The 18,061-nt window shown below is 44.8% G+C and overlaps 1 protein-coding gene and 1 pseudogene across 2 annotated transcripts; both read right to left on the bottom strand.

The window, feature by feature from the left end:
- Window positions 1-3,913: 3,913 nt before the first annotated feature.
- LOC311107949 (transmembrane emp24 domain-containing protein 11-like) lies at window positions 3,914-5,538 on the bottom strand. Its single transcript, XM_084150572.1, has 5 exons — window positions 5,324-5,538; window positions 4,939-5,036; window positions 4,675-4,800; window positions 4,427-4,573; window positions 3,914-4,163 (listed from the first exon to the last, which is right to left on the bottom strand). The coding sequence occupies exons 1-5, from the start codon at window positions 5,451-5,453 to the stop codon at window positions 4,014-4,016; spliced, it is 651 nt and encodes a 216-aa protein (XP_084006698.1). The 5' UTR covers window positions 5,454-5,538; the 3' UTR covers window positions 3,914-4,013.
- Window positions 5,539-9,252: 3,714 nt separating this feature from the next.
- Window positions 9,253-16,804, bottom strand: LOC311107948 (spondin-2-like; annotated as a pseudogene). Its single transcript has 5 exons — window positions 16,567-16,804; window positions 15,732-15,957; window positions 15,062-15,253; window positions 14,785-14,939; window positions 9,253-9,454 (listed from the first exon to the last, which is right to left on the bottom strand). The product of its transcript is annotated as a spondin-2-like (transcript).
- Window positions 16,805-18,061: the final 1,257 nt, after the last annotated feature.

The following is an 18,061-nucleotide window of genomic DNA, read 5'->3' as shown; positions in this document are numbered from 1 at the left end:
TTGATTTCGGATCGCTTTCTGATTGGCTGGCTACGTCATCATTGACGTTTTGTGGTAAAAAAATATGGAGATAGATTTCTATCAAAATGTTTAAGTTATATAAGTAGTGAGTCACAAACAAAAGATGTTGTGCATATATAGAATGCAACTTTTAAATACAATTCACAGTCTGTAAATATGCCATATAGTTAAACAAACATACAGTATGTCAAGATCCAAAAGCAAATGAGTCATCATTAACAAAAACAAATGATGATTAGCAAATAAATGCAAGACAGGTTTTTTCTGGTTAACACAGCACATTTTACAAACATAATTCATAATTTGCAAACACAACAGTGGTCAAATATGTTTTTGTGAATATGACAACATTTGTGACTCCACAGACTACATTTGTGACCTGCATTTTACATATTTGTGACTTGCATTACATTTGGGAGTTGACTCCCATTTGTGAGTTGCTCCACATATTTGTGAATGGTCTCATATATTTGTAAATTGCATTATACAGATCAGTTTATGCAGATTTAAGATACGGAATCCAGAGTAGGACATCCTCAGTTCTCATAAAAATAAGATAGAAATTAATATATCACAATTAACCTTTCCTCCTTTCCTATATTCATTTCCTCCTTTCCTAGCTTGCTTACCTTGACCCCTTTCCTTCCTCTCCTCCCCTCATTTGCTTTCCTAGCTTTCTTTCCTCCTATCCTTTCCTCTGATCTTAGCTTCCTTTCCTCCATTCCTTGCTCCCTTTCCATCCCTAGCTTCCATTTCTCTCCTTCTTTCTTAGTTCTCTTTCCTTTCCTCCTTTCATATCTTCCTTTCCTAGCTCCCTTTCATCCTATCCTTTCCTAGCTTCCCTTCATAGCTTCATTTCCTTGGTCTTTCCTATCTTCCATTCCTTCTTTCCTAGCTTCCCTTCATAGCTTCCTTTCCTTGGTCTTTCCTATCTTCCATTCCCTCTTTCCTAGCTTCCGTTCCTTGATTCCTTTCCTTCTTTTCCTCCGCACCTTTTCTTTCCTAGCTCTCTTTCCTCCTATCCTTTCCTAATTTGCTTTCTTTTCCTCCTATCCTAGCTTCCATTCCTCCTTTTATTGCACCCTTTCCTTCACTAGCTTCCTTTCCTTTCCTCCTTTTCTAGATCCCTTTCCTCCTTTCCTAGCTTCCTTTCTCTGATCTATTTTCTTTCTTTCCTCCCCTCCTTTGTTTTCCTAGCACCCTTTCCTCCTATACTTTCCTAGCTACCTTTCCTCCTTTCCTAGCTTCCTTTCCTTGGTCTTTCCCATCTTTCATTCATCTTTCCCTAGCTTCTATTCCTCATCTCCTTTTTCTAGATCCCTTTCCACATTTCTTAGCTTTCTTTCCTAATTTCTTTGTTACCTTTCTATCCCTAACTTCCTTTCCTCTTCTCCTTTCCTAGTTTCCTTTTCTTTCCTCATTTTCTAACTTCCTTTCCTTGCTCTATTTCCTTCCTTTCCTCTCCTCCTTTGCTTTCCTAGCTCCCTTTCCTTCTATCATGTCCTAGCTACATTTCATTTTCTCCTTTCCTAGCTTCCTTTCTTCCATTCCTCCTTGCCTTGCTTCCTTTCCTTGCTTCCTTTCCTTCCTTTCCTCCTCTCCTTTGCTTTCCTAGCTCCCTTTCCTTCTATCATGACCTAGCTACGTTTCCTTTTCTCCTTTCCTAGCTTCCTTTCTTCCATTCCTCCTTTCCTTGCTTCCTTTCCTTGATCCCTTTCCTTCATTTCCTCCTTCCTTTGCTATGCTAGCTCTTTTTCCTCCTTTACTTTCCTAATTCTCTTTCTTTTCCTCCTATCATAGCTTCCTTTCCTTTTTTCCTTGTTCCCTTTCCTTCCCTAGCTTCCTTTACTCTCCTCCTTTCCTAGATCCCTTTCTTAGCTTCCTTTCCTCCTTCCCTTACTCCCTTTCCTTCCCTAGCTTCCTTTCCTCTCCATTTCTAGATCCCCTTCCACTTTTCCCAGCTTCCTTTCCTCCTACTACAATAGTGACTTTGGGCATTCTACATCACTACTATTGCTACTATGACAGTCACTATAACAGTAGCAGCAAATCAGTGGCCCTGAAGGGTGGGTGTTCGATCCTTGGTCGAGTCATACCAACCAAAGACTCTAAAAAATGTGACCTGATGCCTCTCTGTTTGGCACTTAGCATTAAGAAGATGACTCATCCTCGGCACGGCATACCCAGGATACAAGGATCATGGGTGCATTAAACTTATTATCACTGCCCTCACTTCATGAGCAAAGAAAACCTATGCCTGGACTTTGCAGTGTCCCCTTTCAAGTCCCCCTTCAGAGACTGGTTACCTGCCTGCCAAGGACAGGTGTAAGGAAGGTCACCCATAGTATACACATGCTCTATATTTCACAGGCCAGGACTGAAAGATACAAACAGTCACCCATACCTTACTTTTGCCACTTCACTCTGTGTTTGTGTGTCCACTTAAGTAATTTTTTAAATTTCACTTCACCAATTTGGACTATTTTGTGTATGTCCATTACATGATATCCAAATAAAAATCCATTTAATTTACAGGTTGTAGTGTAACAAAATAGGAAAAATGCCAAGGGGGATGAATACTTTTGCATGGCACTGTAGATAGGAAATGATTGGAGGTCAGGGAGCTAGGAAGGAGGGGAGGAAAGGAAGAAAGAAAGATGTCTAGAAAAGGAAGCTAGGAAAGGAAACTAGGAAAGGAAGTTAGGGTAAGAAAGGGAACAAGGAAATTAGGAAAGAAAGCTAGGAAATGAGGAAAGGGATCTAGAAAAGGAGGAGAGGAAAGGAAGATAGTGAAGGAAGGCTGCAAGAAAATGAGGAAAGAAAGCTAGGATAGGAGGAAATGAAATACAATTTGGAAAGGATAGGAGGAAAGAGAGCTAGGAAAGCAAAGGAGTGGAGGAAAGGACGGAAAAGGATCAAGGAACAGAAGCTGGGAAAGAAGGAATGGAAGATAGGAAAGACCATGGAAAGGAAGATAGGGAAGGATAGGATGAAAGGGAGCTAGGAAAGGATAGGCTGAAAGGGAGCTAGGAAAGGATAGGTTGAAAGGGAGCTAGGAAAGGATAGGATGAAAGGGAGCTAAGAAAGGATAGGATGAAAGGGAGCTAGGAAAGCAACTCACAAAATAAGTGATGCGACTGAATTTTGTGAGTGGCATCACTTATGTGTGTGTTTATTTCCTAGCTCCCTTTCATCCTATCCTTTCCTACCTACCTTTCATCCTATCCTTTCCTAACTCCCTTTCATCCTATCCTTTCCTAGCTCCCTTTCATCCTATCCTTTCCTAGCTCCCTTTCATCCTATCCTTTCCTATCTCCCTTTCTTATCTTCCTTTCCTATCTTCCGTTCCTTGATCCTTTTTCTTCCTTTCCTCCACTCCTTTGCTTTCTCACAACTCACAAATGTAATGCAAGTCACATTTATGTAAGATGCAAATGTGATCTGTGGAGTCACAAATTATGTCATATTCACAAAAACCTATTTGACCACTGTTGTGTTTGTAAATTAAGAAATATGTTTCTTAATTATCCTGTGTTAACCAGAAAAAAAACGTTTATTTGCTCATCATAATTAGTTTTTGTTAATGATGACTCATTTGCTTTCGGATCATGACATATGTTTGTGAAACTATATGTGCATAATTACAGACTATGATTTGTATTTGAAAGTTGAATTCTGTATTTGCACAACAACTCTTTTGTTTGTGACTCACTACTTATATATTTACAAAATCCTGATAGAAATCTATCTCCATAAAAAATAATGTCTGTTATAATTCATAGAAATTACAGTCAAGTAATAATAATACAAAATAGCATAGGTGTGTAAAATGAAACAAAACACATTTTATTAATCCATACATTGTCTCAAGAAGAATGTACAGTAAAATAGATGCATCAGCACTGATCTAAGTCTAGTTTTGGAAAAGCAGACTCTAGTGGCCACTTTGCATTGTACTGCAAGACATAAATCCGTCCCTAAAGCCAAGCTTATCAAACCAACTTCTTTGCAATCAGAAAGTCTTTCAGTCTTTTGATTTGCCAAAATCCAACTGACAGTAGAACGGAAGTCTGCACAACAGCCCACCACAAAACTTTCCCATTGGTTTCTTCACTGATCTGACGGAAAGTCTCCTCTCTTTCCTGTGAACAAAAAAAAAGTGGTGGTGGATAGTTCATTCTGGACTGTTCTTAGTTGAATAGGACAGGCCTAGTAGCTCAATGTAATATTTGTTGTCTTCATCAAACAATGTATTGTACTGTAGAACTGTAGTTCTGATCAAAATATTAGTCCGCTTTGTTCTGAAACTTGACATTTTGAAAATGACTCTTTCATAAAAAGTGTGTTTGTGATTATTTCCTATGTGTGTGATAGTTTGCATTGTTGACAAGACTGTAGGGTTTACCCTCTGGAAGTCTTGCTGCCTGGTGATGTATAGGATCTGGTCCCTCAGATGCTCCAGGCTGTACTCCATGGTCTGGACTGTGTCTTTGTGCCTCTCAACACTGGGGTCAATGGAGTGCTCTCCCATCTGCACATCAAAATGAATCCTCTGCGATGGAGATATCAGAACATTGTTCAGTAATGGTTATGGAGCAGCAACACAGTCCAGCAGACTCAGTGCATTCAAAGTATAAGTGTGGATGAACTCACCAGCCTTTCACCGGCGAAAACAGAAAACCTTGTTGAGTTGGACTGCATGCACAACCAATGCGGGCCAGAGGCGTGGGATGTGAATGTGAATTTTCCAAATCTGCCATATCTTTTTTTCATCAATATCTGGAACCAAAGAGGAGAAAAAGATTAAGAGTATGTTCTCTCTGTTTAAGGAATGGTTTTATGTAATCAGGACAAGCAAACATATGTTTGTGTTTAGGGAGTGGGCTGGGTAGTAAACTGCTCTATAAGCCTACGTACATCGTGGTTTGGATCTCGCACGGTGATAGTGAGGCCAAGATGAGGGGAGTTATGGTTAAGGTTCTGTTTTGCGTCCCAATTCTCCAAAAGAAAATAACCTGAGAAAAACACATACCACAGACAGTATAAGGCAATATTCTAAGTGTTTTATTACATCTCAGTGTGCTTTAGATTGCTTGGGGGTATACCATTATTACATAAACAGTAGAGACGATTTAGCAAATTAAGCCTGAACCTCTCCAGATGTAAATACTACTGGAATATCAAATGATCTCTGCTAACCCATTTAACTTTTTTTGTGTTTTTCTAAAAAGGTGGCTGAGATACAGCACAGTGAAATTAATGCAGAACAGTGTCCTCCTTTCCAACTGCCCATAGAACTCACCTGTGACCAGCATGTCGCCTGGAATCTCCTCGATAAGGCATTTCTCCTCCTGCTCACCCAGATCAAAGTACATAGCAGCCGTCAGCGCCAGGTAACACAGCATCCACAGCCCAATGCCTCTCACATTCATTTTGACATACAAGATGTGACAAACTTAAATGTATATAATGAGCCTTATGGTTGTTCGTGTGCAGGCGACAACTCTGGTGTGAGAAACTGACACCTGCTGTTGCTGCGACTGACCATCCAAACTGTGAGTTTGAGGGGGTACCCAAGGCCAACAGAGAAACTGATAAGCCTGGCCAGTAGTAGAAGCCTACATGTATTGATAAAGAAACATTAAATAGTTCACTTATTAACTACTGTTCACTGTACCATCATGAAACCTACTCGCAAACATCTGCAAAGACTGTCATCCATCAAAAGCCAAGAACCTGTCTTTCTCTTTTTCCTGTTACTTTTCCCAGTAATTTTCAATCAGTTGTCATTGGTTTGAATTAAGACCAATTTGAGAAACAACCAGGAACATATATGAAGCGGAAGCCACCAATGGCCCAGATGTAGGCTATGATTGCTATTGCTATTTCTGCAATCAGTTTATTTCTCTGGTTTTCTGTATTTACATTTACATTTTAGTCATTTAGCAGACGCTCTTATCCAGAGCGACTTACATATTTTTATTTATTTTATACTGGCCCCCTGTGGGAATCGAACCCACAACCCTGGCGTTGCAAACACCATGCTCTATCAACTGAGCTACATCCCTGCCGGCCATTCCCTCCCCTACCCTGGACGACGCTGGGCCAATTGTGCGCCGCCCATGAGTCTCCCGGTCGCGGCCGGCTGCGACAGAGCCTGGATTCGAACCAGGATCTAGTGGCACAGTTTTGCACTGCGATGCAGTGCCTTAGACCACTGCGCCACTCAGGAGCTAACTGTATCTTAGGGGTTTTATAGGAAATAGCTAATTTGTGCTACATTGTAAGACAGTTTGTCATATCTTATCATGGGACATGGCTTGATACAGTACAAGTCAAAAGTTTGGACACACCTACTCATTCAAGGGTTTTTCTTTATTTCTACTGTTTTCTACATCGTAGAATAATAGTGAAGACATCAAAACTATGAAATAACACATATGGAATCATGTGGTAACCAAAAATGTGTTAAACAAATCAAAATATATTTTAAATTTGAGGTTCTTCAAAGTAACGACCCTTTGCCTTGATGACAGCTTTGCACACTCTTGGCATTCTCTCAACCATCTTCACCTGGAATGCTTTTCCAACAGTCTTGAAGGAATTCCCACATATGCTGAGCACTTGTTGGCTGCTTTTCCTTCACTCTGCGGTCAGACTCATCCCAAACCATCTCAATTGGGTTGAGGTCGGGGGATTGTGGAGGCCAGGTTATCTGATGCAGCACTCCATCACTCTCCTTCTTGGTAAAATAGCCCTTACACAGCCTGGAGGTGTGTTGGGTCATTGTCCTGTTGAAAAACAAATGATAGTCCCACTAAGCCCAAACCAGATGGGATGGCGTATCGCTGCAGAATGCTGTGGTAGCCATGCTGGTTAAGTGTGTCTTGAATTCTAAATAAATCACAGACAGTGTCACCAGCAAAGCACCCCCAGACCATAACACCTCCTCCTCCATGCTTTACGGTGGGAAATACACATGCAGAGATCATCCGTTCACCCACACCGCGTCTCAAAAAGACATGGTGGTTGGAACCAAAAATCTCAAATTTGGACTCCAGATCAAAGGACACATTTCCACCGGTCTAATGTCCATTGCTCATGTTTCTTGGTCCAAGCAGGTCTCTTCTTATTATTGGTGTCCTTTAGTAGTGGTTTCTTTGCAGCAATCCGACCATGAAGGCCTGATTTACACAGTCCCCTCTGAACAATTGATGTTGAGATGTGTCTATGACGTGAACTCTGTGAAGCATTTATGTGGGCTGCAATTTCTGAGGCTGGTAATGCTAATGAACTTATCCTCTGCAGCAGAGGTAACTCTGGGTCTTCCATTCCTGTGGCGGTCCTCAAGAGTGCCAGTTTCATCATAGCACTTGATGGTTTTTACGACTGCACTTGAAGAAACGTTCAAAGTGCTTGAAATTTTCCGTATTGACTGAACTTCATGTTTTAAAGTAATGATGGACTGTCGTTTCTCTTTGCTTATTTGAGCTGTTCTTGCCATAATATGGACTTGGTCTTTTACCAAATAGGGCTATCTTCAAGGCACACCTATTAATTGAAATGCATTCCAGGTGACTACCTCATGAAGATGGTTGAGAGAATGCCAAGAGTGTGCAAAGGTGTCATCAAGGCAAACGGTGGCTATTTGAAGAATCTCAAATATGAAATATATTTTGATTTGTTTACTACACAATTCCATATGTGTTATTTCGTTTTTGATATCTTCACTATTATTCTACAATGTAAAAAAATTTAAAAATAAAGAAAAACCTTTGAATGAGTAGGTGTATCCAATCTTTTGACTGGTAGTGTATGTAAGGTATGACTTATGAAAGCTTTGACATAGATTGAAAATGATGTCAATGAGTAACAAAGCTTTTCATGACAGGGACATTCCTTTGAGATCGGTGTGTTTCATAGCCCTATTTTATGCTGTGGTGTATGCATGATTTATTTTGTTGATTGTATGTTATATTTTAGCTTTACATCAATCAGAAATACAATTACAATAGGCTTTATCAGAGTGCGACGGTGAAATGCGGTAGGCGAAGTCAAACGCAGGACACAGAGCTTACTGGAAATGTACTTTACTCAAAAGTAACCAGAGAAGAAAAACAATCTCCACATAAGGAGGATAAACAACCCGCACACGAAACACTGCCGATGACGAATACAATAACACACAACACACAATGAACGACAGAGGGTTAAATAGGGAATACAATACAACATAATGGGGAACAGGTGTACACAATCAGGACAAAACAAGTCAAACACCGAAACATAGATCGGTGGCAGCTAGTACTCTGGGGACGACGAACGCCGAAGCCTGCCCGAGCAAGGAGGAGGAGCAGCCTCGGCTGATTCCGTGACAGGCTTACATGTATTTACAGTTTTTTGGACTTACATACAGACACAAACTAATTTAGCAACTTCTCTCTGATTACCTCAATGGCACAATCGAGTATGAGATTTCTACTGCTTAATACTGTACAGTACAGGTCGAAAAACTGTAAATAAATCATCATGGAAAACAATGCTTTATCTGTAAACACTTCAATGCACTTTTAGCACACTGCACAATGTTTAGGAAGTACTTGTAATTGAACTGCATCTTACAATGCAATTCTGAACTCCAATCTCGTCTATTGCAAGTAATGGATCCATTGAAGCACCATTATTTCCCTGTTCTCTGTTTTGGCAACTCTTGGGGTTGACTGCCTTATCATATATAACTTAATGTGCAAATTCTCCATTTGCACACTAATGACTAGCTACCTCAGATAACCCAATGACGTAGGGGAACATCAACTTCAAGGATGAACTAGGCCTATGGGCATAGTTTCAAGACAACCTCTTCATTCCTCTGGCTTCACAATAATTGCCTGTCTGTGACCCATTTATAAATCTTTCCCAGTCAGTGGTGGCTGGTGCCACTTTAAATTGAAGGACATGCTCATAGTAATTTCCGGAATGGGGTTAATGGAACGGCATCAAAAACATGGTTTCCAAGTGTTTGATACCATTCCATCTATTCCAGCCATTACTATGAGCATTCCTCCCTTCACCACCCTCCGCTGTTCCCAGTGAATGCGCTAGGAGGCCCAGAGAGAAAAGGGTCCATCTTTACAGCTTGGGCTTCTCCAGTGGAGATGACGGACGCATCTTTTGTCGTCTTAGTCGTCTTGCATGGCCTCTTCTTTTCTGTTTCTTACCCTTGCCGGCGAGTCATAAGCAGTTGTCAGGGATGCATTTCTTCTCCTCTTCCAGTGGGGGGCAGACTACCCCATTGTTAGCTGGTTGTAGGTGGATGTAGCGCGTTCTGTTGCGCACATCTGAGTCTCCGCATTTGCCTTTGCACAGGCCCCAGGGTGACCATACAGACACCTCGCAGTCCAGAGGAGTGGAATCTAGTGGGAAGGACACCTCTGTTAGCAATATCCATTAAGACATTATTTTAGCAAACACTTGAATTGCAAGAGACCAGATACAAGAGACCTGTAACACTTGAGCATGCAACAAGCAGTAAGGGGTGATATGATTTCAGTGAGCCTTCCTCCAGTCAAGCTCTAGGGCCCCTCTGTCTGTGTGGTGGTCTGTTAGAGTTATAGCATGCCACGCACGGATATGCCCTCAGGCATAGGTTAAAAGGACTGATTCAGCTAAGCCACCCAACACCATTTCATATGAAAGGGGAAGACTTGATCTATTGGCTGATACAAAAACTTGAAGTTAATTTGCTGAAAAAAAGACAAAATATTTATATAATATTTCCAAGTGTTATGTAGAATATAGCTGTAATACTGGAGAAAACATTATATTTTAAAATTGTGTAGAATTTATAAGGTTTCCCAATCCCAATTAATTTCTATGTACATGCCAAAGTAAATTATAACATTTAAGGAAACTCTATTAAATATACACTGAGTATACAAAACATCAAGAACACCTGCTCTTTCCATGACATAGACTGTCCAAGTAAATCCTTGTGGAAGCTATGATCCCTTATTGATGCCACTTGTTAAATCCTCTGCAATAAGTGTTGATGAAGGGGAGGAAACAAGTTAAAGAAGGATTTTTAAGTCTTGATACAATTGGACATGGATTGTGTATGTGTGCAATTCAGAGGGTGAATGGGCAAGACAAAATATTGACGGGGGGGGGGGGGGGGCTGCAACTCAATATTAGGAAGGTGTATGCTTTTGTGTATCGAAAGCTCTTACATAGCGGTACATTCCTGGCTAATGTGGCTATACTGCGGTTTAAGTCTGGATGGCGGGTGAGCGTCTATTCCACCTTAGACAGGGGAGGAGGAGCGCGCAGGAGTTCGCACTGGACTTCCGGACGCTGGCTGCCAACACGGGATGGAATGAGAGGGCCCTCATCGACCACTATAGATGTAGCCTGAGGGAGGACGTGCGTCGGAAATTGGCCTGCAGGGACACCAACCTCAGCTTTGATCAACTGGTGGACATGTCGATTCGCCTGGATACCCTGTTGGCTACCCGCGGACGTCCGGATTCGGGGCCGTCCATTCCATCCCCCAGCACTTCCGAGCCGACCCCTATGGAGCTCGGGGGTGCTGGTGCTAGGGAGACCAGGAGGGAGGCCGTCCCCTGCACCAACTGTGGCCGCAGAGGACACACTGCTGGTCGGTGCTGTGAGGGTCTCCTAGGAATCGAGGCAGTGGGCAAAGCACTGATGAGTCATTCCAGGTGAGTAGGCACCCAACTAACCCAGAGCTCTCTGTTGATCATATGTGTATTAAAGTGGTGTTTCCCGAGGTTTCTCCTCACTCCCAGTATAAGTTGCTAGTAGATTCAGGCGCAGCTGGGAATTTTATCGATCGCCAGTTCACCTATAAGTTAGGGATTCCTATCGTACCTGTTGATGTGCCCTTCCCTATTCATGCCCTAGATAGCCGCCCTTTGGGGTCAGGATTGATTAGGGAGGTCACGCCGCCTCTCCGGATGAAAACGCAGGAGGGTCATGAGGAGATATTACGTTTGTATTTGATTGATTCTCCTGCGTTTCCCGTGGTGTTGGGGCTTCCCTGGTTAACATCTCATGACCCCAACATTTCATGGCAGCAGAGAGCTCTCAAGGGATGGTCTGATCAGTGTACTGGGCGGTGTGTAGGCGTTTCTGTAGGGGCAACGACGGTGGAAAGCCCGAACCAAGTTCCCACCTTGCACATTCCACCTGAGTATGCCGATTTGGCACTCGCCTTCAGTAAGAAGAAGGCGACTCAATTACCACCTCATCGACAGGGGGATTGTGCGATAGACCTCCAAGTAGGCGCTGCGCTTCCACGTAGTCACGTGTATCCTCTGTCTCAGGAGGAGACGGCCGCTATGGAGACCTACGTCACCGAATCTCTGAGACAGGGTTACATACGGCCGTCCACTTCCCCTGCGTCCTCAAGTTTCTTTTTTGTGAAGAAGAAGGATGGGGGGTTACGCCCGTGTATTGATTACCGTGGTCTAAATCAGATCACCATTAAATACAGCTATCCTCTCCCTCTGATTGCTAGTATGACAGAGTCATTACACGGGGCGCGATTCTTTACAATATTGGATCTCAGGAGTGCGTACAACCTGGTGCGCATTAGGGAGGGAGATGAGTGGAAGACAGCATTCAGTACCACCTCGGGTCACTATGAGTACCTCGTCATGCCATACGGTTTAATGAATGCTCCTTCAGTCTTCCAATCATTTGTGGACGAGATTTTCCGGGACTTGCATGGACAGGGTGTTGTGGTATATATTGATGACATTCTAATATACTCCGCTACACGAGCCAAGCATGTGTCCCTGGTGCGTCGAGTGCTTGGTAGACTGTTGGAGCATGACCTGTATGCGAAGGCGGAGAAATGTCTGTTCTTCCAGGAGTCCATCTCTTTCCTGGGACATCGGTTGTCCGCGTCAGGGGTAGAGATGGAGATTGACCGCGTTTCTGCTGTGCGTAATTGGCAGACTCCCACCACGGTAAAGGAGGTGCAGCGCTTCTTGGGTTTTGCCAATTACTACCGGAGGTTTATCCGGGGCTTTGGACAGGTAGCAGCTCCCATTACCTCTCTGCTAAAGGGGGGTCCGGTGCGCCTGCAGTGGTCAGCTGAGGCGGACAGGGCATTTAAACGTCTGAAGGACCTGTTTACCTCGGCTCCGGTGCTGGCGCATCCGGATCCCTCTTTGGCATTCCAGGTGGAGGTGGACGCTTCCGAGGCTGGGATCGGCGCTGTGCTGTCTCAGCGCTCGGGTACGCTACCGAAACTCCGCCCCTGTGCTTTCTATTCTAAGAAGCTCAGTCCGGCGGAGCGCAATTATGACGTGTGGGACAGGGAGCTGCTAGCTGTGGTTCAGGCCCTGAAGGTGTGGAGACATTGGCTTGAGGGGGCTAAACACCCTTTTCTCATTCTGACTGACCATCGTAACCTGGAGTACATCCGGGCAGCGAGGAGGCTGAACCCTCGCCAGGCAAGGTGGTCTATGTGTCTCTCCCGCTTTGTATTTAAGCTCACATATAGACCAGGGTCCCAAAACGCTAAGGCAGACGCCCTGTCCCGACTATATGACACAGAGGAAAGGTCCATTGAGCCCACTCCCATACTCCCGGAGTCTTGTCTGGTGGCACCGGTGGTGTGGGAGGTTGATGCGGAAATCGAGCGGGCGTTACGTTCCGATCCTACTCCTCCACAGTGTCCAGAGGGTCGGAGGTACGTGCCGCTCGAGGTTCGCGATCGTTTGATATACTGGGCTCACACGTCACCCTCCTCTGGTCATCCGGGTATTGGTCGGACAGTGCACTGCCTTAGTGGGAAGTACTGGTGGCCAACTTTAGCGAAGGACGTGAGGGTTTATGTTTCCTCCTGCTCGGTGTGCGCCCGGTGTAAGGCACCTAGACACCTGCCCAGGGGGAAGTTACAACCCCTACCCGTTCCACAACGGCCGTGGTGTCACCTATCGGTGGATTTTGTCACGGACCCTCCCCCCTCCCAGGGGAACACTACGATCTTGGTCGTTGTGGATCGGTTTTCTAAAGCCTGCCGTCTCATTCCCCTGCCAGGTCTCCCTACTGCCCTACAAACTGCTGAGGCCCTGTTTACACACGTCTTCCTGCACTATGGGGTGCCTGAGGATATAGTGTCTGATCGGGGTCCCCAGTTCACCTCTAGAGTCTGGAGGGCGTTTATGGAACGTCTGGGGGTCTCGATTAGCCTTACCTCAGGTTTTCACCCCGAGAGTAATGGGCAGGTGGAGAGAGTGAACCAGGATGTGAGTAGGTTTCTGAGGTCTTATTGCCAGGACCGGCAAGAGGAGTGGTCGGGATATATTCCCTGGGCAGAGATAGCCCAAAACTCACTCCGCCATTCGTCCACTAACCTTACGCCTTTCCAGTGTGTGCTAGGTTATCAGCCGGTTCTGGCACCTTGGCATCAGAGCCAGACCGAAGCCCCTGCGGTGGACGAGTGGTTTCGGCGCTCGGAAGAAACTTGGAACGCTGCGCATGTCCATCTGCAGCGGGTTATCAGGCGGCAAAAGGCGAGCGCCGATCGCCACCGCAGTGAGGCTCCGGTGTATGCACCGGGAGATCGGGTCTGGCTCTCACCCCGAAACCTGCCCCTTCGCCTGCCCTGCCGGAATCTGGGTCGGCGGTTTGTGGGGCCATTTAAAGTCCTGAGGAGATTGAACGAGGTATGCTATAGGTTACAACTGCCCATTAATTACTGCATTAACCCCTCGTTCCATGTGTCTCTCCTCAGGCCGGTAGTGGCTGGTCCACTCCAGGAGAGTGAGGTACGAGAGGCTCCTCCGCCCCCGTTGGACATCGAGGGGGCTCCGGCGTACTCAGTCCGTTCCATCTTGGATTCGAGGCATCGGATGGGGGGCCTGCAGTATCTCTGTGGGAGGGGTACGGTCCGGAGGAACGGTGCTGGGTCCCCAGGAAGGACATCCTAGATCCCTCCATGTTGAGGGACTTCCACCGTCGACATCCGACTCGCTCTGCTCCGCGTCCTCCTGGCCGTCCCCGAGGCCGGGGTCGGCGCACGGCTGGGGCCGCGCGTCTAGGGTGGGGAGTACTGTCACGGAATCAGCCGAGGCTGCTCCTCCTCCTTGCTCGGGCAGGCTTCGGCGTTCGTCGTCCCCGGAGTACTAGCTGCCACCGATCTATGTTTCTGTGTTTGACTTGTTTTGTCTTGATTGTGTACACCTGTTTCCTATTATGTTGTATTGTATTCCCTATTTAACCCTCTGTCGTTCATTGTGTGTTGTGTGTGATTGTTCTCGTCATTGTCGGCAGTTGCTAGTGTGCGGGTATTCCCCTCCCTGTTTGGAGGTTGTTTTGTATTCTGGTTACTTTGTTAGTAAAGTATCGTTTCCAGTAGCTCGGTGTCCTGCGTTTGACTTCGCCTACCGCATTCACGTCGCATTCTGACAATGACCTTGTAAAATGTTGATATTTATCACAGATTTAGGCTTTTAGGATAATTAGAAAAGCACAAGGATGGAAGATGGAAATAAAAGCAAGGCTGGAGTTGACATCTTATTTGACATCTTATTTTGGTTCCATTACAAACACTCCCATGGGCTCAGAGGAGCAGCTCTTGCTGACTCCATCTCAATGCTGTTGCACAATGGATCTGATTTCCTACAGATTTCCTCCGATTTCCTCTTTATGTTTTGCCAGATGACAGAGGGGTAGGATTGGAAGATATCCAATAGATATTAGTTATGCATTTTCACTTTATTTGTTTCTTACTTGCCAGTCTGGTTGAACTGGGTGGGCTCCATGGTTAGGCTGAAGATCTGGTTGCTCTTGATCTTTGTCAGGGTGACCTTGCCCATGGGGGGCAGATTCTTCAGACGGGGGTAATAGAAGGAGTTGGCAGGATGGCTTGGAGAAGATGATGTTATCTGGAAAGGACAAAATCAAGTTGAGTTGTCAAAATCACTTCTGGTATTGATTACCGAAGCTGATAGTATCACTATCATACAGTACCAACATGATGATGAACCATGGGTTCTTTTAGATTTACCTCTGTGACTTTGGCCTGAGGAATGGTCTCAAAGTTGGGAGAGGAAAAGGTGAAGCTACTGTCAGTGCCTGCATCATATGGGTACAGCTCCAGTGTAATGCTCTCCTTCCAATGGTCTCCCTCACTAAGGTTAAAGCTGTCCACTCCCAGGAACCAGTCTGGGCTGGGAACTATCCTCACTACGAAGGACAGCTGGGGAGAGAGAGAGGAGTAGTATGGGTTATGTTGACGTTTCTAGGAGTCCAAATTTGGTGCAGAAAGTTGAAAGATCAGCAATCTCAATCTACACTGCATTAATCCTTGCTCTTGTCTTTCCAGAGCTTTCCTCAACTAAAGTTCCAACACAGCGTTCCAACAGTAAGAGTTTTCTTTGCTGACATAGTTATGCGTCTTTTATTGGATAACTGGAGGGCAATAATAAGAAACTGTAACTGGTCCCAAATGCAGACTCTCCATATGAGAGATGTAAGAGTAATCTCTCTATGCCAGTATACTTAATTTCTGGCATAGTCTCGAAAAGACAAACCTTGAGAAAGGTTCTTCAAGTAAACAGGTGCACATTGAGAAATGAATATTAGATAGATAGACATTGAGAAAGGTATATTAGATAGATATTGTGAGATGTATTTTAGATAGATATTGAATTCTGTGTGAAGGTTGAGAAACTTACGAAAGAGTGCCTTGCGAAGACATCGAACTCTGAGGTCATCTGGCCCGTTCCCCCAGCCACGGCTGGAGTGGAGAACAGCCTGTAGACACTCTGGATGTTTTCCCCAGCCGCCTCCACCTCCTTCATCAGAGTTCAGGCCTCACCCTTCTCAGAGAACTAACTCCCTTACCCCGTTGCTGGCAAACTCATTTCGCTGCCAGATGATAGTCTGAACTGTGGGTCACCCCTGGAATGGAGGAATCACACATTGCAATATATTACATTCTTTCCTCATGTTTGTCTAGCTCTTAATTGGCTGCTCAGAATGTACAGTATTTTTGATGGGTCTACGTGTCAGGCACACTGTAACCTAATAGTAATGGCAATTAATTGGATTCATATAGCACTTTTCCATGTGCTCAAAGGGTTTTAAATTGTAGGGGAAAGGGGAAATCTGCAATGTATGTCTCCTACCATACATTAACCAGGTGTACGTCTACCACCATACATTTACCAGATGTCTACACTTTTAGACAAAAAGGTGCTATTTAGAACCTTAAAGGGTACTTTGGCTGTCCCCATAGGATAACCCTTTGAAGAACACTTTTTGGTTGAAGGTAGATCCCTTTTGGGTTCCATGTAGAACCCTTTCTTCTACATGAACCCTAAAGTGTTCTAACTGGAAGCAAAAAGGGTTCTCCTATGGGGACCTTTTGGAACCATTTTTCTAAGAGTGTATAGTTTTTTGTCATACCATGTTTTATTCATGACTATAGGAATCTATTACAGTATAGGAACACAAGGGGAGTTACATCACCTCTGCAGGAGCACAAGCTAATAAGAGTATTTGACTTACCAATGAGTGGGGACCACTGGGCAGGGGTGCGATAGATGGGGTGCTGCTTGGGGAAGACGGTCTGGCTCCACTTTCCTGAAAATGTCAGGCTGTACTTGGCAGTGGCGTCCGCCGTGCACACCGGGTCTACGGTCACAGGCATGGGATGGACACTCCCTAGCAGGGTCAAGGTCAGGGTCAGGCTGGCTAGCCAGTGCACCAAACTGCTAGTGCTGCACATGTTCATCACTCTTTCCATGCTTGTTACTGAGGTTGGAAAAGAGAGAGGGGAATAGGGGGAATTTCAGGTTCTGATCTGCACCACTTAAATGGGTAACCAAACACACACTCTCTGTGTTGGTTTAAAGTAAGTGGGCCATATGATTAAGGAGGAAAGAATTTTAGCCTCAAAACTTTTCCACAGCACCAGACTGAAACTCACATGTAGCCTAAACCCAGTGCAACAATGACAGACAGCGTTAAATGGGAACCAGGTCAGATGCAGACTTGAAATCAACTTAGATGTATATATAAATAACTGCACTGAGAAAATATTAAGGTGTTTGCAGTCTATCTATGATCTGCATTCTTTCTACAATCATTTGTCTTCATTCATTATTATTGTACTTGAGTATGAACATGCACAGTTAATCTACTGACAATCAAAGTCTAGTAATATATACAGTAGGCAGCATCAAGTCTCTGACAAGCTAATATGATTAGGGACATCATAGAACACTTGTTCACTGCATTAAGATGAGTAAAAATATATATTTTGCCTTCCACACATAACACCTACTCATTGCATGCATGCTTGTCAGATCCTCACTACACAAACGTCAATTTGACATTCAGTAAGTCATTGAGAAGAGAGAGAGAGTAGGTACTTACTGAGTTTGCAGATACAGATGAGGTTTCCGTTGAAGTTGAGGAGTGATGTGTAGAGAGAAGAGCTGCAGAGGAGTGGAGGACATCTCCTGTGCCTGGGCTGTCGTGAGAAGGGACTGCGAGACCTGAACGCTTCCCTCAGCTATTTATGCCTTCTAGAGGTCCCCTCAGTCAAACAATATCAACAACCCCTACCCTGACCCCTCCCAGCACCACTGATGCATGCAGCATGCTCCATGTTAGCTCTCCCTCCCGCCCTCCTCCCAGTCCTCCCAGGATGTGAGTTAATAGATCATAGTTGGAAACGGGGTGCTAGTTTTTTCTACAAGGGTCTATTCTACAATGTGTGTGGAGCTGGAGCAGGGACCCCGCCTGCCTGTGCAGGGCCTCTTGGTTTCTTAGGCAAGCTGAGTGGTGGGGGAAGTGGCTTGGCCAGTGGACAGCTTGGCAATGGGATAGGGATGGGGAGGCAGCCTGAGCCAGCAACCCTTCTAGCCCACATACAAGCTAAGAGCTCCAGCCTGCTGCTGTAATTGCTCCACATGCTCATGTTTCACCTCCACAGCTTCTTCTACATCCGCGTCTATGTATTTCCATTTTTCTCCCACTTGTATGTCTGTGAGAATCC

This window comes from Coregonus lavaretus, assembly GCF_964263955.1.
Source record: "Coregonus lavaretus genome assembly, chromosome: 32".
Lineage (NCBI taxonomy): Eukaryota > Metazoa > Chordata > Actinopteri > Salmoniformes > Salmonidae > Coregonus > Coregonus lavaretus.
Note: the sequence above shows the minus strand (reverse complement) of the source record. Positions and strands in the feature narration are given on the sequence as shown.